Source organism: Eurosta solidaginis, chromosome 1 (assembly GCF_040869045.1).
Source record: "Eurosta solidaginis isolate ZX-2024a chromosome 1, ASM4086904v1, whole genome shotgun sequence".
In the NCBI taxonomy this organism is placed as follows: Eukaryota; Metazoa; Arthropoda; class Insecta; order Diptera; family Tephritidae; genus Eurosta; species Eurosta solidaginis.
In genome coordinates this window covers 314,173,768-314,201,743 of record NC_090319.1, presented here as the reverse complement: position 1 = coordinate 314,201,743, position 27,976 = coordinate 314,173,768, and the positions used below count along the sequence as shown (strand labels likewise).

Sequence of the window (27,976 nt, the reverse complement as noted above, 5' to 3'; positions counted from 1 at the left end):
AGCTCATGTTGTCACTTTGACAGTTGTCAGTTAATTTTTATTCATTGTACTCTTTAGCTAATTCGTTTGTTCAATTTTTGGAAATATTTCTTTGTTTTTTAATTTTCATTTTGGCCCAACAAAACAATAGAATAAATAGTAAGTGCAACAAGTAAAAGAAGCTTCTGTAAATATATAAACATTGATTATGAAATATGTGAGGAATTCGCACACAAAATTCCAACGAAGAGGTAGTGAAAATTTGCTACAATTGGAGAGACAACGGAACAGAAAAATCTTGATTTTGCCAAAATAGGGTGTTAATAGCCAAGATCGCAAGCAAGCTCTTACCAATAAACAACAACTGTCAAGCCGCAAAACGATCAATTCGTTTGCGAATCAGTTGGTAGTGTAGTTAGGAGGCAAACGTGTTGTGTGTGAATTGGGCTGTGTTAACTGCTAACGAAAAATCAAGTGCAAATATTTTATAAAAAAATATACAGAAATTTATATAATTTCCCTCAAGTAAACCACCACAATGCCGCCAGTGGAGTAAGAAACATTCCTAAAAATATATGTATATGCAAATAGCAAGATTTAACTTATTTAGCTTTTACAATTGAAGCACAAGCAAAAAAATATACACAGCGCATATGGTCAAGAGTCTACATTCCAATAGATTTCATTCATTAACACATAGCAACATACCTACAGTTTTGTATCACGCCCACGGTGTCAAAGCCTAAGCTATGCATTGAAAGACCCACAATATGTGGAATGCACTAATTTATTACACCTACATAAATGTGATTTATATATAAGTATACATATGTACTGCATATATATGCATACATAATTCTTAAAGTTCAATGAGCATAGCTGCACCATAACCAATCATAAGCGCGATCTTTTCGATACACATTCGTTTGTGCCGTCCCGCCACAGATGAATTTGCTCATCAATGACGTCATCCACCATCTATAAATAAAAATTTACATACCGGAATATCTCGATGTTTTTAATCTATGAATACACAGCGCAGGGCATACATGTATTCATAGGAGTATGCTGTATACATATATATTTGGTTGATCTTTAATTGAATACAAAATTCAAGAGCATTTGCGTGTCTCCATACATAATCATATGCGCTCGTGTGTATTTATTAATTTTCTGATATGTGTAACCCAGCTATAAAAATAATGCAATGAAAATTGGGATTGTGGTCACCTCTTCTGAGTTCAAGGCCGAACTTATCCATGCGAGATGGTCCCACATCTTTTACTATATGGTCCTTCCCTGTTGATGCTAGTTTCCTTAGACATTTGGTCCACCAGCGGGTTAGGAGGTCAGAATATACCCGCGGTAGGTATGCCTGTCGTAGCTTATGTTAGGTTACAAGGGCTGAGCTGGACACTGGTAACAGCTCACTACTTAGGCCACCAATGGGCACATTGTAATACCCTAAACGGTCTCAAAGAGGACCCCTACCATGCCTAAAGCTGGTCAAACCACCTCGTGGAAATTATAAATTTTGCTAGAGCCTTTACTTCATAGCTAGAGACCTCAGCGAGGTCATGTAGAAAAGGTTTACTAAGGATGGCCAACCTACGCCTACTAAGGTGCTGGACACTTCCTCTTCTGTACATCTGTAGCTGCGACAATAGTCGAAGGTCGTTGCCCGCATTCTAGCACCATGCGTGCCTATTAAACAATGCCATGTTAGAACCCTTATCAGGGACGATAGAACTGATTTGTTTAAAATCAGAAGCGCTCCTGTGCGCCCCTTGTCATATGACGGCCAGGTTTGCCTGGATGTCTCACACGATGATGATATGGCTGACCATAGTCCATTTGCAATTCTTATATTGCTTGTGTTCACACGAAGCCTGAAAGTGGCCATGGGTATATCTATCGAATCATTTCCCGGAAGGATATGGTCGGTGGCGCCTCGTCTGGCCAGCTCGTCTGCTCTGCAGTTGCCTTCAATATCCCTGTGCCCAGATACCCATATAAGGCTGATACTGAAGTGCTGACCCATCTCGTTAAGAGATGTTCGACGTGATCATATCAAGTCGCTCCCGACATGGTCGGTCTAGTACTTAAATGGTGCTAATGTCCGGAACTTACAGGGCGAATATCAGGCAAAGAACCAACACCATCGATAATACTCCCCAAAAACCTTCGAGGAGTCTGTTTATCGCTACTAGAAGGAGAAGAATATGAATTAAGTCAACTTCTTTGATCGTATTATGAGATCTTATCGCGGCTATATTATAAGCAATGCTGTATCTACATCATATCGCTGCACTGATGTAGTGAATAATAATAATAATAAAAAATACTTTTACCAATCCCCAGAGGAAGGAAACACAAAATACAACAAACAAATTTACAAAAAAAAGCAGAATACCGTACATTATTATTTTCAATTAGTTGCGTAGTATGATGTGATATCGCTCTTTAAGCATACGGTTATCACACGTTGTTAAAACGAAATTATGATAAGAAAGCTGTTTGTGGTCGCTGTTGCGTCTGCTTATCTACCATTACTTTGATTGGCTAAACATGAAGGGGCTTAATTAGGCCTGGTTATGCGCATTTGAATTTAAACATATGCATATAATACGTTCATATCTACCTACATATAGCTTAAGATTACATATTTAAAGACATGATAGCTTATCTAGCTAACAGAAAACTAGCTCACATATCCACAGTTAAATAAAAGATACCATTCTTAATTACAAAACATAAAAATATTATTAGTTCTGTATTTTTCATATTTTGTTTTTGAGTTGTATGCAATGTTGTAAAATAAAATTCCAGTACAATTTTGAAAATCTGAATTTGTATATATGTATGTATGTGTATATCTTTGAACACCATAAATAAAAATTTGATTATTATTGCACTAAAGCCAAACATAACACAATCTAAATCTGCTTTGGTATATACATATCTACTTATCTATTTATATGCATGTATTAGACTGGTTGATATGCGCCAAAGTTAAATTTTTTAGGTGCTGAATCAAAAAAACCCATACCTACATATTTAAAAACAATTATTAAATGACACAAAAGTGTTATTTCAAAAAACTGAAATTTTACTTAAAGGAATGTAAAGTTCCCTTTAAATTGCATAAAAGGTTTCCCACTGTCTTGAGCAGTAAGAGGTTTGAACCCAAAGAAATGTAAAAGGAACAGAAATTTGAACATATTAAAAACAAATAAGAAAGTCTAAGTTCGGGTGAAAACGAACATTAATTGATTTTAACTATCTTCACTCAGTCTCTTTAATTTGGCAAGGATAGTGTCTGCCAAATTTTAATGTAATGCCTTTAACGGCTTTTGATTTACGGCTTGTTAAATTTCCAAGTTTTCTTCTTCTAAATACATGGGCGTGACCCCAGCCCACATTCCAAATTTTTTATTTTTTGCTGAATTTATGTTTTCCGACATAAAACCACCAAATTTCATAAGCTTAGCGATATTCGTTTTTAAGTTATCTCATTTTTTAATTTTTCCAAATAATCGATATCCTAAAGGTGGGCGTGGTTATCGTCCGATTCCGCTCATTTTCAATACCAATCTATTCTGGGCCCAGATAAACCCATATTCAAAATTTGGTTATGATATTTAAATATTTACTCAAGTTATCGTGTTAAGGGACGGAAAGACGTACGGACGGACGGACATGTTTTAATCAACTTTTTTTTTCGATGCTGATGATTTTGATATATGGAAGTCTATATCTATCTCGATTCCTTCATACCTGTACAACTAAGCGTTATTCAAACAAAGTTATAATACCCTGTGTACAAGTACAGCTGGGTATAAAAACTGGCGTCGCAAACAAATCAGTCTATTGTACTTATATGCACATGTGTATTTTCATATTTGTTGTTATATTTTTCTTAAAAAAAGTTTGTACGTTTTCGTATACTTTGAACATCTGCCAATTTGTGAGTAATCTCCCATCAGGCAAAGTATAGATAATATTTAGATTTGTAACATAGAAATTGCTTGTTATTCATAAATATGTATTATATTTTACAAATGTGTAATTCCATGTCAACTCTCCTACGTTTCGCGTGGTTATTACCTTCCAATCTCAAAATATTTCTATTCTCAATTCGACTTACTTTTTTACAGCTATTGTGATATGTAAAATTTTAATCGAGATGTTGCAGCATGTGAGCATAATCTAACCTAGGTTGCAAATTCGAATTTGCTTACATACCATAAGGGCTTCAAGTTTATAGTATTAGGCGGGTTAGGGGGCAAAATATACCCACGGTAGGTATGTCTGTCGTAAGAGGCGACTAAAATATCAGATTCAAGGGGCTGTTTAGCGCAACCCTTCAGGTTGCCAGCGCAATATATAGCTTCTCCAAACCCAATTGTCAACCTCACCTATCCGCGGCGAATCCTGTTTCACTAACAGACGAGGCTGGTAGGGAGGGAGGGATGGTCTGAAGGTTTAACGTGGACATATAAATCGTTGCCGAGATGGTCGGGCTAGCACCTTAATGGTGCTGTGTTACCGGAGCGTACCGGATCTGTATCCGGCAAAGGACCATCACATCATAACACTCCCCAGAGCCTTCGGGGAACAACCGTATCGCTAAAACAACAACAACAACAGTATTAGGCAGTAGAAAAGTCTTCCAGATCATACCAATTTATTGATTGTTCCAGTTGGCTTCGGATCCAGGCCGACTTCGCATTAAAGCGTGAAGAAAAAATCCGAACGGCGATGCACTAAATAAGAGAGTTATGCATTTCAGTATGAGCGGCGTCAACTTCCTTTCTATTTTCGTGCTCACAGATGTACTCAGATGTGTCTAACCCCTTACTAGCAAAAGGAAAAACTGATGGTATGTCATGGAATTGCCAATACACAATAAATTCGAATGAACGGACACATCATGTACCCTTTCATAACGTCTGCATTGCAATAAATTATGTAGGAGAAGCTTATGCGACTTATAATGACTTTGTGTGGCAATCATAATGCATCTCGGTCCCAATCACCGCGCGCGAAGTTCTAACATTAAGCGTGTTAGGTTTTGTATACATATACCACATACATTTGTATGTATTTTTAATGATTTGCATGTTGTATGCTTAATGGTCACGCTATTCTATGTAGCACACATTCATTTACCATTTTATTTTTTATGTAGCACACCTTCAGTTTGCCCTGATTAAGTATCTAAGCAAACGCGTCTTTTAGTGGGCGAACAACTTTCAATCTCAGCAAAAGCAAGCGAAAATCAGAACGTTTTCATTAATTAATAAAAAATTGTTAATATCAGTTGGTGGTTAGTTAGCTGGTGAAGCAATCATTTGTGTTAATTTTTAATTGAATTTTCGGTGAATTGGAAATTTGGTTCTTTATATAAAATTTTATTTTCTTTCTGACGTCATGTTGTGCATGAAAATTTCCAAGTTTAAAGACATGCGGATATGCTGTGATTTGAAATCGCTCAGTAAAGTGTCGGTATTAATGTGCTAAGGGGAAGCATTTAGGTATCTGCAAATAAAATATTGTGGCGAATATTAGCAACACTAAGGGATACTATCATCTCTAAGCCGATGCTAAGCAGTAACTTGTATGCACATCATTAAATCAATCATTATGTCTACCCATATGTCCATAAGAGCAGCGGAGAAGAGCCGCACAAACACATGCATATATCTTATCTGAGAGGCCCACAAAAGAAGGCAATAATTTACTCACGTCCGAAGAAGATTTAATGATGAGCTGTACGAGCTATACGCAGACATCAACATAGTCCAGCGAATTAAAACGCAGCGGCTGCGCTGGCTAGGCCATGTTATGCGAATGAAAGATGATGCTCCGGCCAAGAAAGTGTTTCTATCGGAACCCGCCTATGGAAGCAGAGGTAGAGGGCGGCCCCCACTCCGTTGGAAGGACCAGGTGGAAAACGATTTAAACTCCCTTGGTGTGACCAATTGGCGCCGGTTGGCGGAGCGAAGGAGCGACTGGCGCGCCTTGTTGGACGGCCATAACCGTTTAGACGGTTAAGCGCCAATTAAGTAAGTAAGTAATTTACTCACGTATACACGCGCATATGAGAAGATAAACGTAGTTTGAGAAGCTATGAACGTAGCTGATAACTAACTAGTAAATTCTAGAATACAAAAGCCTAGAAGTATGCAACGAGGAAACCAGACAGTATAAAAGGCGGCAACAGTAGAGGCACGACAATCAGTTTGATTTAAACAAGCTATTAGTTGCGAAGATAAGTGTTATCATTAAGTACTTTAATAAAGGCCCTGTGCTGATGGAATGTCACGAAGACCATGTAATTTGGAATGCAAGCACTGTTCAAAGGCCGAGGCTAAAGAAGACATTACAGATGCCCGGCTAATGACTATAACGTGTACGGATGAATGGGACAAGGAACAACTAAGAAAGTGTCAGCTAGAAGATACAGATCTGTTACATGTTATGCAAGGGCTCGAACGAAACGAAAGACCAAACAGAGAGGAGATGTCAGCAGAGAGTCCCATTGCGAAGTCATATTGGGCACAGTGGAACAGTTTAGAATTGATATGCGGTTGCCTTCATCGAGTATGGGAGAGTACGGATGGTCAATGCAAGAAGAAACTGATAGTTGTCCCCATAAAGAGGATTCCTGACGTGCTCAGCGAGCTGCATAATGGTGCAAGTGGAGGTCATCTTGGAATCACGAAGACGCTCGAGAAAATTTTAGCAGAGATTCTATTGGGTTGGTTGCCGTCAGTCGGTCACCGAGTGGATTGCCAACTGCGAGGTTTGCAACAGAGCGAAAGGGCCCAAAACACGAAGTCATGGCCAGATGAAGCAGTATATTTCAGGTGCACCATTTGAAAGGATCGCCATGGATGTCGCAGATCCATTTCCTACTACAACCGCGGAAACAAATACGTACTGGTGGTTATAGATTATACGTACATGGCCATAGGTATAGCCAATCCCAAACCAAGAAGCGGAAACAGTAACAGAAGTGGTTACAAATGATTGGGTTGCAAGGTATGGTGTACCAATGGAGTTACATTCTGACTAAGGCAGGAATTTTGAATCAGCTGTGTTCCAAGAAATGTGTAGGAAGTTGGGCATTCGAAAAACACGGACAACTGCATTGCATCCTCAGTCCGATGGTATGGTGGAAGGTTTCATTAGAACATTGGAGGAGTATTTAAGGAAAGTATTAGACAAGTAACATAAGGAGTGGGATACACACATATCATTATTCTTGATGGCTTACCGATCGGCAGTACATGAGACAACGGGCTAAACTCCCGCAAAGGTAATTTTGGCAATGATCTTCGACTGCCAGCTGATTTGAAGTATGGGATAGATGTCGATGCGGAGAGAAATGTCAAGAAATCCACTGGTGTCTTGGAATAAGAGCTGAGAGTGACAAGATGAAAGCCAGATACGATAAAGCAATTAATTCGGAAGGGCTTCAGGAAGGAGATTTGGTGCTGTTATACAACCCACAACGAAAAAAAATTTTTGTCCCCGAAATTGCAGTGTAATTGGGAACGCCCATACAAAGTTGGAAAACGGATCAACGATGTAGTGTAAGGCATACAAACCATTGGCAAACCACGAACCAAAACGAAAGTGGTTCATTTGGAAAGGCTGGCAGCGTTTAGATCAATAGATTTGTCTGATCGGGACGATCAGACTTAGGTGGAGGGCAGTGTGACGAATATTAGCAACACTATCATCTCTAAGCCGATGCTAAGCAGTGACTTGTATGCACATCATTAAATCAATCATTATGTCTACCCATATGTCCATACGAACAGCGGAGAAGAGACGCACAAACACATGCATATATCTTATCTGAGATGCTCACAAAAGAAGGCAATAATTTACTCACGTATACACGCGCATATGAGAAGCTATAAACGTAGTTTGAGAAGCTATAAACTTAGCTGATAACTAACTAATAAATTCTAGAATAGAAAAGCCTAGAAGTTGCAACGAAGAAGCCAGACAGTATAAAAGGCGGCAACAGTAGAGGCACGACAATCAGTTTGAGTTGAGTTATCGTGAAGTAATTTAATAAAGGGCATTTTGCATTATTGAATAGTGGAGTTATTTATTCAACAGTTTAATGATTCGAACGTTAGTAGAAGGTTGCAAATAAGAGGAATTGCAGTAAATTCCGTACAATATTAAGATATTACTCATACGCCATGCGACAGCGCATTATAAGAAGTTTGAATTTACATTTGACGTCTTGACTCTGTTGCCAAACTGTTAGCAACTGGTTGAGGGTTATTCAGGGACTCTGATCTTAAACACTTTTGTACGCTTATGCATTTAGCTAAGTATGGATTGAAATTTCCAAAGCAGAAGTACACACAATCGAAATATGATTAATCATTTTAGCCTTAATCCTACAATCCTATTCGCATTAGCTGATTCGCAAAAATCCAGGCTACAAATTAAACAAAACAAAGTTATGCGTTTCATATTAAGAAAACGGTATGATACCCCAATTAAGGATTTACTAGACAGCTTAAACTGGCTTAGTGTAAAACAGAACATCACTTACTACACATTGAAGTTTATACACAACATAAAGTTGGGAAACTTGCCGAATTACCTAAGTGAACGTGTCAGACTAAACAGAGAGGTCCATAGCTATCAAACAAAACACAATAACAACTTTTACTTGCCGGTAGTGAGATCTGAATTCGATAAAAAAAGTATATACTACGAAGGAATTAGAGAATATAATGATCTGCCAATTGATATTAAAAACTGTAATAATACCAAAAAATTCAGAAAGTTATTATACAGCTACTGTAAAGCGCTACCTGTAAAGTAGTTAAATTTATTTAGTAAATATTTTATAGATTATTATATAGTTGAAGTCAAAGAAATTCAATGAATTGAAACAAATATGGAAACATTAAAAATACTTTGTACCTTATTAAATTATATAGATCTTCAAGATCGTAAATAAATAAATAAATAAATTTAAACAAAGCGGAGCTGATAAAAAATAATTTGCAAAGCTCTTGATTATTAACAAAATTACTCATTTACTCAGTGTTAAAGTTGCATTGAATGCGTGCGGTTGATACAAAAAAAAAGGACATAATGTCTTCAAGAGCAAAAATGTATATTTTACAAAAATGTTTACACTTAATTTACTTTTTAAATATTCACTATAACTTGTAAGAAAATTTTGTCTATTTGCTTTAATTTCAGAGTACAAGCAGCTAACATGTCGCTAGCTGCTATGCATTGCGCCCGATGTGCCGACGGTTTCGAGCCCAACGAGAAAATCGTGAACTCCAACGGCGAACTCTGGCATACACAGTGCTTTGTGTAAGTAAAAGAGCTGAAATATTCCCAATTCTCTTATCTTATCACTCTCTTTTTTTTATTCTTTTCTCGGTAGGTGTGCGCAATGCTTTCGCCCTTTCGAGGATGGCATCTTTTACGAATTTGAAGGACGTAAATATTGCGAACGTGATTTTCATGTACTATTCGCGCCATGTTGCAACAAATGTGGTGAATTCGTTATTGGGCGTGTTATCAAAGCGATGGGTGCTAGCTGGCATCCGCAATGCTTCCGTTGTCAAATGTGTGCCAAAGAGCTGGCCGATTCCGGTTTTATACGTAATCAGAATCGTGCTCTATGCCATGAATGCAATGCCAAAGTGAAGGCCGAGATAACGGGTCGTTATATGTGTCATAAGTGTCAGTAAGTGACGAGAGAGCAATACAATACTTTTTTTTGTAATTTATTTATTTTACTTATTTCTTACTTCTTTGCTTAGTGGCGTCATTGATGATGCACCATTACGTTTTCGTGGTGAAGTATATCATGGTTACCATTTCAATTGTACTGCCTGTGGTCTTGAGCTGGATTCGACGGCACGCGAAGTCAAAAGCAGGCCGGGATTAACGGCGAATGATATGGTAGGGCATGAATCAAATAACAGTTTACAACATCAATTTTGCAACAAAGTAGCCATGGTATTTTTGTGGAGGGTGACATCACACAGACAATTTTTGCTGTTCGTTTTTACAAAGTTGATAACATTTTATACTCACAGTTGAAAACTTCCTCATTTCTCCTTCCACCACTTTTCCAAACTTTGCCCTAAAGCACCAGGTAGTGGCACATGGAAGGAGGAGTAGATTAATAAGAGGCGTCAGTTCGTACTTTTTACGAAATGCATTTGTAATGCACCAACTTTACCTTCTACACATTTTTCAGAAGTTTATATTAATATATATTGTAAGTCTTGGAAAGAGGATGAATCATTTAATTAATACATTCCCTTAAAATAAACCGAAATACCCCATGAAAATGTGTAGAAGGAATTTTAAGATACAGAACAAGTAATACATTACAAATATATTTCGTAAAAAGAAAAGGCTCATATATAAACCTCTTGTGATCACTTAATCTTAAAGTGCAAATAAAGAATTCCTCAGGCGTTCTAGACCATGAGTATGTTCAGCGAAAATGATTTGTACGAAGTACGTTTTCTGAAAAATTGCATGGTTACTCTGCTGCAGGAAAAAGTTTTAATTTTGATAGGCTGTGTAATTAATACCTTTGCTTTTGAATAATATATTCTTTTTATAATTTTAAGAACGAATTATATTGCTTGCGATGTCATGACAAAATGGGCATACCTATTTGTGGCGCTTGCCGTCGTCCAATCGAAGAGCGTGTTGTTACAGCTTTGGGCAAACATTGGCATGTTGAGGTGAGTGTTTTTATACATTCATAGTTGTGTATGGCGTATGAAGTGTTACTTAGTTTGGGCTCTGCTTACCATTGAATGTGGGCTCAAGTGCTACAATAAGCTCGATAGAAGCTTTGCCAGACTTATAGAAGCGATACTTACCAGATTTATTCCCCTGTAATTGGTTACGCGATCGATTGTCTTATGAATTCATTTGATCACACTCAGGTTTCATTTTAGAGACATGCTTTTCCTTAAGAGTACCTGCCATAAAAATAAATGCATAGCGGTTACAAACTTTTTACCTCAATGATGAGACACTTATTTCAGACGATTTATTATTATTTTTACATTGCTCACTGTGATTTTTAATATAATACGATGTGATATGATATGTTATAATACGGTAAGATATGCATAGTAAAACGCGATGTCTGACCATATGAAATGAAATGTTTCGATAAGATATTATCTGATATGATTTAGATGTGAGGCTTAGTCGAAAGGCTGTCCCTGTTCCATCGAGTTCCTTATATTTATGTGACAAGAAGTAAAGATATGATATTTGATAAGATAACTCATGATATGACTTGATGATGTGATATATCCATATAAAGAAATTGTATGATGTGATGTGATATCATATCCTTAAATATCATATCACATCATATTGTAACATATCGTCGCTCTCTTGCCAGAGGCGTGAATGTGCATTTTTTAAATTTTGAGGTAAAGGGTTCATTAGTTTAAACATTGAATTTTCTATGTTACTTCAATCCTGACTACCAAGCTTTAAAAGAAAAACACGTTTTAAAGGCAAAAATGTGGTAAATAAACAAGTTTAAAGAAGTTTTGAAAATAGTAAACTTCATGATTTGATTTACCAACATTTTGATTTTTGCACATTTATGTTTTCGGCAAGAATTTGACAATCAGTTCTTTACTTTTTAACTGGCTGACACGATTTTGAAACAAAAGGTAACTGTTATCTTTTCTGCTTTCTTTACACTTGCAGCATTTTGTGTGCGCCAAATGCGAGAAGCCATTCTTGGGTCATCGTCACTACGAGAAGCGTGGCTTAGCATATTGTGAAACACATTATCATCAATTGTTTGGAAATTTGTGTTTTGTTTGCAATCAAGTCATTTCTGGTGATGGTAAGTTGCTGAATTTTTCTATTAAGAAACAGTTATTTTATTTCTTCCATATCTTACCTCCTACAGTGTTCACAGCGCTCAACAAAGCATGGTGTGTGCATCATTTCGCTTGCTCGATTTGCGATATGAAAATGACACAAAAATCAAAATTTTACGAATATGATGAGAAGCCAGTATGCAAAAAATGCTACGAACGTTTTCCCAACGAATTAAGGCAACGTTTACGCAAGGCACATGAATTATCAATGAAAAAGAATTTCTAAAACTTTATATAATCGAAGCATGTGTTTGAAAAAGTCCAATAAGAAAATCAAAAAGCAAAACAGAATCGCTTGTAATACTTTTGAAACGAAGAATAATCCGTTGGCCATTTGGAGACGTGTTAACTTAAGTGCCTACACATTTTATTCGTATACTATATAGCAGAGAATTTTATACAGTTTAAGCTATAGTCCGATTTAAAACATAAACGCAGAAGCACAAAACGCAAATATGTATGTTTATATGTACATAAATATACAGACATAGTAAATGAAAATAGTCAATATATACAAAAGAAATTTCATTTAAGCTTGTAAAGTTTTATTTGCATAAATATTACAAATAATACACGTACGAAATAGCTTCCATTACCAATTAAAACATTACATAGGTACATACATATATATATGAAGGTCTAATACGTTAGCGTTTTAATACGAATCAACAAACACAACAACCAATTTATATGTGACAAACAAAATTTACTACTGCCAACGTTTTTATAAAATCTTTCTTATACTTAATTTTTGATTAAAATTTTTGTGTTAATATTATGGTGTCAAATTTCATCTTAATGTGTCTTGAGCTATTATGCCTTTAGCTCAATTTTTTATTGATGTGATTAAAAGCAATAATTTCTTTTTTGCAAAGAATAGATGTAATGTATTGTGTTTGTAGTAATTAACACTTTCATAAAAATATATGTCTCTGTGTAGTGTAATATATAATGAGTATATATTTATACTTAACACGATTTGCAGCTAATAAAATAATGTAAGTGTAAGCAGTATGTACATACGTAGTATTTATTGTGAAAATCCAATTTATAATATTGCACACACTCAGTTTCAACATTTTAATCAATTAATTAATTAGTATTTTTAATAAATTTAAATTTATGTTCATAACAACGTACAGTAATAATATCTATGTGTAAATGTTAATTTATTTTAATTTGCAATAGTGGATAATACATGTAATGGAAATGACTAAAATAAATCAATTAAAGATTTCAACAATGACTTTCGTGTTTTTAAGGTCTTGCATCCATCGAAAACAAGAGAGATTTATTTAGACAAGTTGATTTTAAATTTCAGCAAATATCCTATTGGTTGGTCTGTGTTACTTTTTGATTTCCGCTTATTCTCAGCAAAGTATTAAAATAAATCGATTAGTAACCATTTTTATACCCAGCTGTACTTGTACACAGAGTATATTAACTTTGATTGGATAACGGTCAGTTGTACAGGTATAAAGGAATCGAGATAGATATAGACCTCCATATATCAAAATCAATAGTATCGAAAAAAAATTTGATTGAGCCATGTCCGTCCGTCCGTCTGTCCGTTAACACGATAACTTGAGTAAATAATGAGATATCTTCACCAAATTTGGTACACGAGCTTATCTTGACCCAGGATAGATTGGTATTGAAAATGAGCGATATCGGATGATAACCACGCCCACTTTTTATATATATACCATTTTGGAAAACACAAGAAACCTGATTATTTAGTAAATAATACACCTAGAATGTTGAAATTTGATGTGTAGACTGATATTGAGACTCTTGATAAGAAGTTGAAAAAATTTTTTAAAATGGGCGTAGCACCGCCCACTTGTGATAAAATAAATTTTACAAATATCATAAATCAAAAATCGTTAAACCTATCGTAAAAAAATTTGGCAAAGAGGTTGCCTTTACTGTAGGAAATGATTTGAAGAAAAATGCCCCAGCGGGTTAGGGGATCAGAATATACCCGCGGTAGGTATGCCTGTCGTAAGAGGCGACTAAAATACCAGATTCAAGGGGTTGTGTAACGCAACCATTCAGGTTGCCAGCGCAATATATAGCTTCTCCGAACCCAATTGTCAACCTCACCTTTCCGCGGCGAATCCTGTTTCACTAACAGACGAGGCTCTGGCGACCACAAGCTCCTCATGGAACTTGGGGGTGGGGAGTGGGGAATGGCCTGAAGGTTTAATATGGCCACATAAATCGTTCCCAAGATGGTCGGGCTAGCACCTTAATCGTGCTGTGGTACCGGAGCGTACCGGATCTTTATCCGGCAAAGGACTATCACATCGATAACACTCCCCAAAGCCTTCGGGGAGCAACCTTATCGCTACAACAACAAAAACATTTGAAGAAAAATTAACGAAACCTGTTAAGGACCAGGCCCACTTTTATATAAAAGATGTTTAAAATAAGCTAGATTTTTGCAAAAAAGGCTTTATATCAATGGTATTTCATTTCCCCAGTGGATTTGTAACAATAAATAGGAAAAATTCAAATTTAAAAAAATGGGCGTGGCACTGCCCCTTTTATGACTAAGCAATTTTCTATGTTTCGGGAGCCATAACTCGAAGAAAAAATATTTCAGAATAAAACCATATGTATATGTATTATTGCGCAGCCTTGTAACACTATTAAGCACACAAAACAAACAACAACAGCATTTCAAGTGTACAGCTGGGTATGTAATGTTCGGTTTAACCCGAACTTAGACTTCCTTACTTGTTATAAAACATTTTTGCACAGATTGAGCGGTTTCTGCGATCAAAGACTGTATTAAAACCTTGAACAGCCTGCGACAAAAAGTACTTAAATATACTTAACGAACTAAATCTAAGTAATATAGTATTTAAACACTTGCTTTCAACTTTAATATACAAGCAGAATTTATCTTAAAGCTAAAGAACTTAATTTGATTGATATTTAAAGCCATTTTAATAGCAGGCATACATAAGTACATACATACACCACATATTTAAATTGTTTTCTTTTTTAACAATAAATTTGCCGAAAATTTCGATTCAAATATAACAACCATATTGTTACAACATTAGCATTATTTTAATAAAGTCGTAATTATAAAATAATATAATAGCAACAGAATTTGAATCAATTTTTTAATAAGTTTAATGTACTTAATTATATAAATGAATAAATATATTAAAGCAGTTGAGGACAATATTGTGATTGTGATTTTTTCATATTTCTTTGACACTTGAAGCTTTTCGTATCCATATACCTGGCTATATATGTATATACTGTTATGAATTCAATCCATATATTCCCTCTATTTATACCGCTAATTTTTTTAACAAATCCTCCAATAAGCTTACATCGCGCACAGCAATAAGACCGTCTTTGTTACATTTCTTATTCTCCAAATCATTATCAAGTTCTTTATAGCTTAATGGCATTGGTTTACATTCATTTATACTCTCACGATAACTAAAAATATCTCCACCCAACGAACGTAATATGGCCTGTGGTGCACATGTATCCCATTTAAATGTTGATCCTTTGCTCAACAAATATAAATCAACCTCCCAGGTAATTACTTTGACCGCTTTATGTCCAGCGCCTGCAGCAAATGCGAACTCGTAGCCCAGATCCATAATACGCTGTAAAATATCACCATTTTCAGAGCTGGAGAATATACCAATACGATTATCACGTGTTGGATATTCAAATTGACAATTATTGGCACATAAATCGAAATCAGGTAGGGAAATGCCCCAGAACACTAGCGAACGATATACATTTTCTCCTAACTTATTATGGAAAGGCTGTGATACAACACCGATAACGGGTACACCAGTCGTACGATCGTAAACACCAACCAATACCGTAACACAATCTAGACCTGTGGAAGTGATGCCTGGAAAGTTGGTAAATATGCTGTCGCCAGATATATACTCGGCGGTGCCATCTGTTGAGAGAAATAAGAAAACCGTTAGTTTAGTTTTGTTTATGACAAGTTATGTAAAATATTTTAAGTCACATTTTCTTGATTGAAGGAATTTTACTTCACAAAAATTAGTTGAAGATTTAATTATTTAAAGCGCTTAACATGTGGTGAGAAAACGGTATTGCTGCTGGATCTTTAACTGTTCCAAATTGTACTAGGAGAGGATTGCTCTTCTCAATTGTAAGCCAATATGAGACCCTTAACTCGTAGGCTATCACTTATGTATAAGTTACTCAGACGTTTCGTCGCAAGTCCAATTGTTCGGGACCTTATTGTCTAGTTCTCCCCTTATCGACTCTGGTTATCTTTCCGTTACGTGGCACAATTAACTACAAGCACCTTTTTAAAAACTGATTATTTCGAGTGAGTCGACCAGAAGGAGAATATATTTTTGGCTTTATTTATACATATGTATGTATATTATTGCTAACATTTTGAGCACAATCTCTGTTTAAGTGCCGACAGCATGTTTGTGTGGCTGGTAGTCGGTAGACGTTGGCACTTGGTCATGGGGCCACCACCATCTCCACCATCTTAAAGCTATGAAAACAGTTCCCGACGATTTGCAAGTGTTCACGATATTAATGGCCTACCGCATTTTCATCCTGTACATTCTGGAGGAGCTCATGGCCGCCTGCTAAATAAAAGGGATTCGCTACGTCTAGGCGAGGCTGAAAATCGGGTTGGAAAAGCTATAAGTTTTTCTGCAAACCCTTAAACGGTTTTCATTGGTATTTCCATGTTGGTTCCTAAGAAGATCTCCGCTGCGAATACCACTGGTGTCTTCTAGCCGTTGGTGTACCATATGAGAGTGTGGCCCTGGGGAAGTGTCCCACATGGCTTTGTCTTTTAACTCTATTTTAAATTTGCATATGGCATGTCAAGCTCTACAGCGTTTGCATTTTATTGCTATTGTGGTCTCTGACATAGTGTTGTAGTAATCTGGAGTCCAAAGTGATTCCCAAATATTTCACTTCGGTCAGATGCTCCAACAGTACTCCATTCATTACAATTTGATTCATTCCTTCCAGTGTTCTTTTCGTCCACAAGGGTGATGGTAAGGGCATTACCGAGATAAGATTGGCAGGCTGGGTGAAGTTGGTTCGTAACTCATTTTCGCGCAGCAGTTTTACATCATCTTACATACACACAAATTGAAACTGTGTTAATGACCCCCTACTACGAGGAGGACTGAATATCACTAAATAATACATACATACATATATGTGAGAATGAATGCGTATAAGATCAAACTTGCCGATTGGATCGATCCAAATGCCCATATTGCTATAATCTAAATCTGCAGGCAATGTTGGTATTTCCCCAAGAAGCTCTTCCTCATATACGACATTATTATGCACCTCATTGGCAAGAGCTTCTGCTGCTTCAGCTGAGTGGTAAAAAGAAGTGTAGAAAACTTATAAATTTATATGAAACTAAAGAGAAATTGTAAAAAAAAGCACAAATACCATTCAATATTGCCTCCAAACAGCGCGCTGTTTCCTCTATCGTTGCACCCACCGTAATTGTTAATGTTTCGCCCTCCTTACTAGTGAAAGTTGGCGATTCTTCGCCTTTAATTGCCTCACGTAATGCTGGAAACTTGAATAGAAAAAGTTGTATTTAAATTCAACTCAGAACCAAATCTCCCAGTCCACTCACCAATTCGCCAATATCATGTTTGATGGTCTCTTGTATTAATACATCAGCGAGCGTTTTGAAATCATGTTCAAAACGTTCGTTCGCTTCCGATCCGGTCTTTTCTTGCACTAACAATTTTAATAGCACTTCATTTGAGCGACAGAGACGCGCTATATTTGCTGCCTTTTCAGTTGCATTGATTAGATGCTGCACAAGATTGGTTTCCATACTTTTTGTTTGTTTTGTTGTTATGGAAGAAATTGGCAGTCCAAAAGAATTTGTATGAAACTTCCGCTTATTAAATATGTTTATATGTATGTATGTATGTCGTTCTACCTAATTCAATTAGCGGTATATATTGCTAGTAGGCAATAAGCGAAATTCATTGATGTTACTGTTAACACAACTCCAATCAGTCACTAATTAACTTTTTATTAGTAGTTTATATTTGTGGGAAGAAGTGTTACTCTTGTATGGCCTCTTAGTTTAAGTTTTTACTCATATTATATATGTATATGTATATATGTTTGTATGTATACTTATTTCCATGGAATTGTATAAATAAATACGGCACAGTGTTTTCTTTAATTTAGCCCTGATCCTGATTATTAACTTTCAATTATTGTACAATATCGCCTGTTCACTTCACTTCCTCTAAAAGTTTTGCCTATTTTTAGGCGAGCATGGTAGTATTCCGCGTACTGTTTTTTAACACTGGGGAAATTCCCCAAAAAGCTGCCAAATATAATTTTTTTTTTGATATATCGTGGTTTTTGGGTTACATTTCTTTTTTCGCCATAGCGGTGTGGTGGTAGCGTGCTCCGCCTATCGAAGCTACTGGGTTCAAGTCATGGGCAAAGCTACATAGAAAACAGTTTTTTCAATCAGAAACAAGTTTTTATAAGCAGGTTGGCCCCTCGGAAGTGGTTTGGCAAATACCGAGTGTATTTCTGCCATGAAAAGCTTCTTCAAAATTTAACGGCAGCTGCGTACGGAGACGGCATAAAATATATAGGTAGGAAAAATTAAAAAGGGGCATGACGCCCTTACCTCTTCGGAGGTAAATAGTGCCAAGTATTTATTAATTTTTTTCAATTTACGCAGTTGTTGCATATTTGTTGTGCCAAGGTATATCTGTTTCATTAAGTGCTGTTAATCAAGAAATTACAAAGCCTTACATTCTTTCTATTATCTGCTCCGCAGTGGCTACTACAGAGACAGAGAGAACGTGCTTTCCGGAAAGGGTGTTGCTGGAAATTCCCCTCTGCCAAAACACTGCTAGAAATTCCCCTCGAAATCCCTACTGTCTCCAGCAGCGAAGACATTGGTAACCCTCCCGCTCCCTTAACAAAGATCGAGAAACACCTCATCATTGAATAGTATTTTTTGCGTTAGGCCTGTCAAAGGCTTTTGGCACAATAAACAAGAAAAAAGTTCCATTATCCCAGTCTCAAAAGGTGGAATGTGAGTTACTTGAGTAGTTGGCAGGCATCAGTACAGTATAGCAAATAAAGCCAAGAATGGTTAAAAAGGGAAGCTACAGGGCGGAGGGGCGGCGGTCTATCTCGTAATCTGTTTATTTTGTATACATAGAAGTCCCCTTCTCACGGCGGCGGTCTATCTCGTCATCTGTTTATTTTGTATACATAGAGCTCCCCTTCTCACCAGAAGGAGGCTGTATTGTTTTCTATTCGGATGACTTTATGATAATGGTGAGGTGTTCGGCTTCTATCGCAAATAAAAATTAATGATTATTTCTCCAGTCTACCCATTTTTTCATCTCGAACAATAAATAAATGAGCTGTTGAACATTGACTTTGTTTCCACTGGTCAGCTGATAACACATAATCATAAACAAACTGGAGAAAGCTGCAGCTCTGCCAAAACACTGCGCCAAAGCGGATAGATATAACAAGAGCCATCACTCGTTATTTTTTAGGCATTTACTCGATGTAAACTGTGAGGTAGTGGCTACTTTTTTTGGGCGAGATGTTTATAAATGTCTTCTATACATTTTCATGGGGTATTTGTGTTTATTTTTCCTACTGTATTTAATTAATTATTTAATTGTCTTTCCAAAAATCACGTTTGCATAAAGTGACAACACCGTATAGATAAATGGGAGCAATTCAAAAATGTCCCTCATAAAAAAAGTGGCGACTACCTCACAGTTTACATCGAGTAAATGCCTAAAAAATAACGAGTGACGGCTCTTATTATATTTATACTCTTTGTTATATCTATCCTCTTTGACTGCGCTCAGAACTGCAACGGGACGTATCTACACATCACTTAAGCGCCAAATACACGACACGAACATTTCCGCGAACATTCCCGTTATGTCATGTTTCTGCGACCTTTTCTGTCGCGTATGGTGGTGTTTGCCAGTTCGCACAAATGTTCGCCAAAAATCAAAATATTTTAATTTTTGGCGAACATTTGCGCGAACTGTTCGTTCGTGTATGGCGAAATAGCTCATAATCGTAGTAATTTCTGAACGGAACAGACGTGCGCGGAAAAGTAAAATGGACAAAAAAAAATCTGAGTGAATTTATTGAAATGTATAAATCTTTGCCATCATTGTGGCAAGTAAAAAGCAAAGATTATATATATATATATATATAAGATATTTTTTTACGCTTAATTGCCACAGCGAGCAATATTGCTGCAGTACAATTGTTGTCCGTATTCATCGCTGTCTGAAAGAGAACTAATGTTCGGCCAAAAGTTCGTATGGTGTATGGCCAAATCTGCGAACAAGATTGCGGAATGTTCGCGGAAATGTTCATGTCGTATATTTGGCGCTTTATACAATGAGTCGAAAAGAAATGAACGAAATTCCGCACAGGCAGCTTCCCTTGAGATCGCTGAAACCTGCTCATCCAAATAACAATTGATTTACGCGACCCTGTCTCCCTAGCAAATTAGGAACCTTTTCCGTAATCACCATGAAAAGCTTCGGCAAACGACATTTAGTCTAAAAGACATGTAAAGACCCTTAGATGAGTTCAACGTATGGCCGCACCTATACCTTGCTAATAATGCTCTGAATAAAATGTATTTACTAATAGCGTAAATTAAAGCGATATAAAACTTCTTATAAATAAAACAAGTAAAGGTGTCTAAGTTCGGGTGTGACCGAACATTATATACTCAGCGTGAGCTTCAATTGTACATTTCATTTCAGATAAATTACTTTTCTATATAACACGTGGCACCGTCCGTTTTAAAAAGAAATGTCTCCACATTTCCTCTTACAATAAGACTTGATAAGTGAAATATCATTGATCCAGAAATATTTTTTGCTAAGTTATAGCTTGGTATTCTAGTCTACGACCCTTTTAAACTTGTTTTATATCTATGTAAGTTGAAGTGGTCTTTAACCGATCCTGTCTATTTTTACTAGAAATATTTCCTGCTATAAGGAAAATATGTGTACCCAATTTTGTTACGATATGTAAATGTTTCTTCGAGTTATGGCTCCCAAAACATAGAAAATTGCTTAGTCATAAAAGGTGCCACACCCACTTTCAAAAATTTTAGTGTTTTCCAATTTAATGTTATAATTCAATTTAGAAGGTAAAACTTTATTGATATAAAGCTCTTTTTCGCTAAGATGTACCTTATTATTTTCGTTTACGACCCTTTTAAAAATCTTTTATATAAAAGTGGGCGTGGTTAAAGACCATCTCGTCCATTTTTTCTAGAAATAATTCCTGCTATAGGGAAAATTTGTGTACCCAATTTTATTACGATCCGTTAAGTTTTCTTCGAAACATAGAAACTGGCTTAGTCATAAAACTAAATTTGAGTTTTTTCCTATTTATTGATATAAATCCGCTTGGAAAATGAAATACCATTGATATAAAGCTCTTTTTTGCAAAGATATAGCTTATTTTGTTTGTCCACGACCCTTTTAAAAATCTTTTATATAAAAGTGGGCGTGGTCCTTAACCGATTTCGTTAATTTTTCTTCAAAGCATTCCTTATATTAAAGGCAACCTCTCTGCCAAACTTTGTTACGATAGGTCTAACGATTTTTGATTTATGATTAATAATATTTGTAAAATTGATTTTATCACAAGTGGGCGGTGCTACGCCCATTAAAAAAAAATTTTAAAATTTTTTTTCATAGTCTCAGTCCACATGTCAAATTTCAACATACTAGGTGTATTATTTACTAAATAATACGGTTTTTTGTGTTTTCCAAAATGTTATATATATAAAAAGTGGGCGTGGTTATCATCTGATTTGGCTCATTTTCAATACCAATCTATTCTTGGTCCAGATAAGCTCGTGTACCAAATTTGGTGATGATATCTCAATATTTACTAAAGTTATCGTGATAACGGGCGGACGGACATGGCCCAATCAATTTTTTTTCGATACTGATGATTTTGATATATGGAAGTCTATATCTATTTCGATTCCTTTATACCTGTACAACCTACCGTTATCCAATCAATGTTAATATACTCTGTATGCAAAGCACGCTGAGTATAAAAAATCTAATAATTGTCCAAGTGTTGGTTACATTTCGCATCCACCATATCCTTTTGTCAATCCCTACGCCAGTGCAATGAAAAAAATAAAATCAGCTGTTGACATTCAATCATTTTTTTTTCCGTTTTGGGAATTGAATCTTCCAATTCCAATAAATGGCAAGAGGACTCTTAAATCGCCAGGTTAACAAACGTATAAGGGTAATATACTTGCAACATTTAGACGTGCCTACGCAGCTAACACATGTCGCAAAGTATAAACCCGTAGCACAAATTTTTTCCTTGTAATTGTTAATGTACTTTTTGTAATGTACTTTGTAAATGTACTTACTTGTTGCAATGTACTTTTTCAAGATTTGTAATTCTTTGTTTGAATTATTTTTTTATATCAGTATTATAATTTCACTCCCATCCAGCAAGTGATACCCCCATCATGCCCAAGCCAGTGGCTTCAGACATCCTCCCATTGTCATAGAAATACTAATTTAGTCATCATGTGTCGTGTTGATTTGTTAAATAATTAAGCGTTTTCGATAATTCCCAGTGGTGACTTGTTTTCCTTATGTAGATTATTAGTTTTTTAATTGTAAAGTTGTAATTATAATCTTATTTTTGTAAATAAATTTTCGTCATATCAGGTGTTATATTTTAATGAATTTATATTCATTCTGGTATATATTAGGTTTATATAGCGTAGCAATTATATGTAAAATGTGAATATATGTACATAGCCGTACATTTAATTATGTATTATGTGAATTTCTATCCGGTTACATGTGTACATGACTGTACATTAATATATGATAAGGGTATTTTCAATCCCGTTACTTGTACTTTTTGTCCTTTGTGGAGTTATATGTTATCACAATTTATATGTAAGGTATAATCTCTACCCCGTTATATGAATAGTTCATATAATAAATTAAACTTTTATCGTATCCAATCTTTGTACTTTTGTCCAATTTAGTTTATATTTTTCCAATTTACATTTAATGCCTCATATCAAGTTGTATTCATACACAATTTAAAAAGATCCAGAGTAATAGATATATCTCTTTTGATTATCCATGTAGCTTCATGCGAAGATTTTGTATTAAATGTTGTCCATAACTGTTTTATTTATCTAGATTACTAATTTTTTTTTAGTAGTATTTTATGTATTTATTTTAACTTTCGATTTTAATGTTACGTAGAACTAATCGCACATGCAGTAAAGGCAATTGATGAAGTAAAGTAGCATAAAGCCGGAGTCATTGGTGCCGTATGTCGTATCGCTGTATCCGTATCCCTAACGTAAGCAGCTGTTTATCGTTACGACGGTAAACCAAAACCAAATTGGTTGGCTACGATACGGTTACGACCTTAGCGGCACCAATAATCGATTGCATTGATTCTCATAAGGTTGGTCGAATCAGCTGTTAAAAGGTTACCGATACGGTTACCGATAAAGCACCAATGTCTCCAGCTTTACTGTTCTTTTTACAGTTTCGTAGCTCCGTTATTTCATACAGCATTTTTCTTCCATTATACAAAGTTTAAAGTCTTGTTTTGTAGCTCCATTATCTTCTACAAATTCAATTTTAATGTTACATATTATTAATGTTTTTTATACACGAATGCCTTTTTAATTAGACAAAAAGTTAATTTTAATTAAACAAAATCTATAAATTTTACTCTACATAGCACATTTCTTTTTCACAAAACCGTTTTACACTTAAACGAATGCGTAATTATGGCGACATTTTTAACAAAACGATGTTACTGCTTCGGCGGTATACTTGCGATTATGTATAATTCAGTCATGAAGTACGGGAAATCACTTCGTTTTTTAACGTCGTCGCGTCAAGTTCGTTTCCCCACAGCTCAACCGCGTGTTATAAAAGGACGCTATTCATACGGTTGAGAACAAAATAGCGGATAGTGAGGGAAGCGACTTGACAAAAAATTAATAAAACAGTTGACAAACTTAAAATTTATCGTACTTGGAGCAAACCATTAAATCAAATTGAATATAACATGGCGTGGTGCCAAGTAAAAACCAACCCTAATTGAAAATACGAAGAATTAAAATAATTAATACCAAATTGCAAGCTGCTACACATGGTTCTGGCCATTGTAAATTTTACCGTTCTGGCCACCTTGGTACTACCATTGTGTATTAGTGGAGCTAAAATTACATATACAACAATCTGAAAAAAGAACAATCCGACACACAACCTGGCGTTATGGACTAGCGTCCGTGACATTCAACCAAACCCAAAAAAAAATAAAAAGTACGGGAAACCCACAAATCACACAAAGAAGATTGCGCATTCTCGAGTTCAGAATTGCTTGGTTCTACGCATCTACGTCACATTTGACTGCCTGAGCGAATGAAAGAAAGAGAAAAAACAAGTGCTAAAGGAAAATGACGTAAAATCGCCTATGAAAAACAGCTGATCTTTTGTTTACATGCGCCATCTTGTTTGTTTGATTTGTGCGGGAAACCAACTAAACCCATAAAGAGCTGTCTAGGCCATTGTAAATTTTACCAAGTAGCGCAACTAACAGCTGATCGGTGAAAATTCGCACATTCACACGCACAGTTCTCGACTCAGTTTAAAAAAAAACTTTAGATTATTTAACTCAAATTTTAAAGTGAGATAATCATTACGAATTTATGTATATAGAATCGAGACATAAAATTTTTTATAACAGAGTTTCCAAGCGATGGATTTGTACTCCAATGGGCACGGTAACTTGTTGTAATGCATTATAAGGGAAACTCCAAGAAATAGCAGAATTTCATTGGGGTCCGTTAAATTTCTTTTTTACTGAGCTCGGCGATTCAAACCTGTCAATCGCTGATTGGTGCATTCCGCAATTCTAACACACAAGCTGTATAGAAATATTTTTGAAAATACTTTGAAATCCCTGTCATCTGGAGCCATGTCTATTAGAATTTTACATTCTCGCTCAGAAGGAAATTCATGCTTTGGATTAATAAAGCTCTGGGTGTCATCAGAAAAACATTTAACCACTGGGCAGCTAAACTAGTTTCGTTGTTTGCTCCAGAAAGTCCAGGGACCGTATCTAGATTATCATCATTTTCTATTTGCGAAATTAAACCGTTAACCTCAGCATTCTCTTGGGTCACATTAACACAGTCCTCAATTTCTGAAGCATCTTCAGTATCTGCGTCGCTACTGTCTAGCAAGTAATCGCTTCCTGATTCCTCAAAATCACTACCCAAGTCTGATTTCTCACACAGTATACGCCCCAAGTCCTCAAGATATAACTTACGTTTCGCCATCTATTGGGACAAATAATCCCAGGTAAAAAGAGTATTGGGACAAATAATCCCACATAAAAAGCTTATTGGGATTATATATCCCACCTTCATAAACTGTATTTTAACTTACCCTTCTTTATTAAAAATTTGATTCAAATCAATTGATATTACTTATTAAAGTCTTTTTATCATAAACAAAATACGAAATTTCTGACCACACGTCTATTTCGACTAATTTTGCAAAAAAACGAAGCCAGACTGATAAAATCTGATGGTAGTGCGCGATTCCGTGAAATGTGATATCAAAACGCAAAAATTTACCATTATAATTTTGTTTACAACTCATAAACGATACCTAAATCTGTTCTTGGGAGTTTTTGCTTAACCAATAGCGAACATAGAAAAGAAAATACAGACGTTTGAAATTTGCTGGGATGTATTATCCCAGTAGTCCCGAAAGAGTTAAGCTGCAAAACTATATAGTAAACAATGGTCTAGGCATTTGTTATCATTGTCATAGATGAATGGATTTGCAACTCTTTGTTTCGAGAGAGCACTGTCAAAATGCAAATTTTTTATAACATTTATCAATGATGCCACTCCAAACAAAAATGAATAGATCTGAAAATGGGGATTTTTGACATACATTTCGGCGATTATAGTTTCAATCATTTAATAAAATGATAGTCGTAAAATATTTATTTCCTTAAAGTTATTTTACAATAATACGACCAGTTAGAGTTAAATATAAACAAATCTAAATAAAACTAACATTTCGATTAAATTAATTAGTCAAATATTGTAAAGCATTTAACTCGCAGTGAAAACCACATATTCTTCTGAAATTTCAGTAAATCGGACCTATGATATAACAGTTAACATTATTTAATGGATAGGGCTTATCCTACATGTCTGGCGTTCCAGGTTCTGTGATCAAAATGGACTGGTTGCATCGGGAGTTCATATTTACAAAACCTGTTTTTAGTGATAACTTTTGAATGGGATATAATATTTACCCTCCGGCTTCGAACTAGTAATACTTACACTAAAACAAGTATTTTTATCCTTTTTCCCATAATTTTTGAACGCTATTCTACAGTTGTACGTCAAACTAAGGTTTACCAAAATTATTGGCCTGTTTTTCGTTTTGGCTGGCACATTTTTTGTTCTGGCACCCGCTTCAGCTGGCACGGGGGATTTATCTGTGATTGTTGCCAGCAACAACTAGAAGATAAATCTCTCGTGAGAGCAAAAATATGAGAGCGTAAACAAAAGATTCGTATCAATCTAATCTATGTCATTGTTTACAATGTTTGTTATCTTTCTGTTGGTGCGGTTTTTAATAAATTATTTTTATTTTGCGGGGTAAAATGAATGACCAAGAAGCTCCAGACGCTAAGAAAATGAAGCTTCAGGCTGATGAAAAGAGCTGCCATCCACAGGATCCTGAACTAAAAAATTGTAAAGATATAAATGGTAAGCTGGGGCCCTATTCAGTAACTGTGAGTTTTAAAATGTACACTTTTTCTTCATATAATTCGTATGAAAGAAAAATGTACATTTCAAAACTCATAGTTACTGAATAGGGCCTCTGATGCTCAGTACGGCTTAGATGCCATGCATCATACGGATTAATGTAATGTGTCCTAAATTCCTAGGCGTGATTTTCCTCTTATGCCAAAAGTCCCAGACTAGGAAATTAGAAGACCAGTTCAAAATATTACTATATTTTCGGTCTTCAGTAGGCGTGGTTGTATTGCTTGATTCCATATGGGGGAAAAAACATTTAAAATTGAAAACCTTTACCAAAATTTAGAACTTTGGTATCATCAACACCTTGATACCAAAGTAATATAAATACACCATTATCAAGCAGAACGTAATTTGCCTCCCAATCAGGCCTCAAAATGCCCATTAGAGCAAGTTATCCTTTTACACCAGTCTCCCTTTCGTCCAATCCGTTGGAAACGAATGGCCCCTATGACACATTAAATGAAAAATGAACGCTTCCCAAGCAGGCCGTTCTATGTACCGGAGCGACTCGGGATTTTTCCCGACCCAGGACTGTCCATTCAGTGTAACACCATTCAATTTTTCCATATGATAAGATTGGCAAGAACGATGAAAGTAAACGGGATAACACGCCATATCCGTATTTACACAAATCGAAGGTATCGCGTATGTCATCAATGGATTATTTATCAAAAAATGAGCTTATTGCATCCGAAGGAGACTCACCTGCATTGGAAAATGAACTTGTGCGAGAATATGTTGTATCTGAAAATGAATTAGCTTCATCAGAGGATGAGTCAACTCAGTCAGAAGATGAATCAATCGTATCAGATGGTGAACCAGCTCTATCAGAAGTTGAAGAAACTGACACTGATGAAACTTTTGGTGATGGCAAAACGCTAAGCTTGCTTTTGGCCTTGCAAGAGAGAAGACTTGCATTTGAAAGAGCTAAACTAGAATTCCAACAAAAGTGACCTTGAATCCAAACGAATTGAAATGGAACATAAAAGGATAGAAAAAGAAAAAGAGCTAATAAACCAAGAATTTGAAGCAAAGATATGTGAGATTGGAAGGGTTTTAGATAAACTGAGTAATGACTATATCCATATGCTAGCTCGCTGTGACCGGCAATTGTTATAGTAAAATT

At 35.8% G+C, this 27,976-nt stretch overlaps 3 protein-coding genes across 9 annotated transcripts in view; 2 read left to right on the top strand and 1 right to left on the bottom strand.

Moving 5' to 3' along the window:
* The first annotated feature begins 22 nt into the window (after nt 1-22).
* stck (LIM zinc finger domain containing stck) lies at nt 23-13,161 on the top strand. Of its 5 annotated transcripts, none has more exons than XM_067761557.1 (7): nt 23-138; nt 9,229-9,348; nt 9,422-9,727; nt 9,804-9,945; nt 10,629-10,745; nt 11,740-11,881; nt 11,948-13,161. In XM_067761557.1, the coding sequence occupies exons 2-7, from the start codon at nt 9,245-9,247 to the stop codon at nt 12,142-12,144; spliced, it is 1,008 nt and encodes a 335-aa protein (XP_067617658.1). In that variant the 5' UTR covers nt 23-138; nt 9,229-9,244; the 3' UTR covers nt 12,145-13,161. The 5 variants fall into 5 exon arrangements, with proteins under 5 accessions (XP_067617658.1, XP_067617659.1, XP_067617657.1 ...); XM_067761558.1 differs by lacking the exon at nt 23-138 and adding an exon at nt 212-230; XM_067761556.1 differs by lacking the exon at nt 23-138 and adding an exon at nt 238-531.
* Nucleotides 13,162-13,182: 21 nt separating this feature from the next.
* On the bottom strand, nt 13,183-23,548 carry Ipp (inositol polyphosphate 1-phosphatase). Of its 3 annotated transcripts, none has more exons than XM_067761554.1 (5): nt 23,530-23,548; nt 17,566-17,773; nt 17,373-17,505; nt 17,162-17,293; nt 13,183-15,864 (listed from the first exon to the last, which is right to left on the bottom strand). In XM_067761554.1, the coding sequence occupies exons 2-5, from the start codon at nt 17,770-17,772 to the stop codon at nt 15,230-15,232; spliced, it is 1,107 nt and encodes a 368-aa protein (XP_067617655.1). In that variant the 5' UTR covers nt 17,773; nt 23,530-23,548; the 3' UTR covers nt 13,183-15,229. The 3 variants fall into 3 exon arrangements, with proteins under 3 accessions (XP_067617655.1, XP_067617653.1, XP_067617654.1); XM_067761552.1 differs by lacking the exon at nt 23,530-23,548 and adding an exon at nt 17,881-18,228; XM_067761553.1 differs by lacking the exon at nt 23,530-23,548 and adding an exon at nt 18,043-18,228.
* Nucleotides 23,549-26,663: 3,115 nt separating this feature from the next.
* FipoQ (F-box/LRR-repeat protein FipoQ) overlaps nt 26,664-27,976 on the top strand; it is a 41,403-nt gene continuing 40,090 nt past the window's right edge. Inside the window, exon 1 of the mRNA XM_067761549.1 lies at nt 26,664-26,793. The gene's annotated coding sequence lies outside the window, so the exon portion shown is untranslated. The remainder of the gene's footprint in view (nt 26,794-27,976) is intronic.

What these genes read in the sequence shown, in the direction of transcription:
- Ipp (XM_067761554.1), bottom strand. Translation starts at nt 17,772, where the DNA reads ATGGAAACCAATCTTGTGCAGCATCTAATCAATGCAACTGAAAAGGCA. An exon ending in TTTGGAGGCAATATTGAATG is followed by an intron (nt 17,294 to 17,372) that starts GTATTTGTGCTT and finishes TTTACCACTCAG; the next exon opens with CTGAAGCAGCAGAAGCTCTT. An exon ending in CATTTGGATCGATCCAATCG is followed by an intron (nt 15,865 to 17,161) that starts GCAAGTTTGATC and finishes TTCTCTCAACAG; the next exon opens with ATGGCACCGCCGAGTATATA.
- stck (XM_067761555.1), top strand. Translation starts at nt 9,085, where the DNA reads ATGCGTGCGGTTGATACAAAAAAAAAGGACATAATGTCTTCAAGAGCA. An exon ending in TGGCATACACAGTGCTTTGT is followed by an intron (nt 9,349 to 9,421) that starts GTAAGTAAAAGA and finishes TTTTCTCGGTAG; the next exon opens with GTGTGCGCAATGCTTTCGCC. An exon ending in TATATGTGTCATAAGTGTCA is followed by an intron (nt 9,728 to 9,803) that starts GTAAGTGACGAG and finishes TTCTTTGCTTAG; the next exon opens with TGGCGTCATTGATGATGCAC.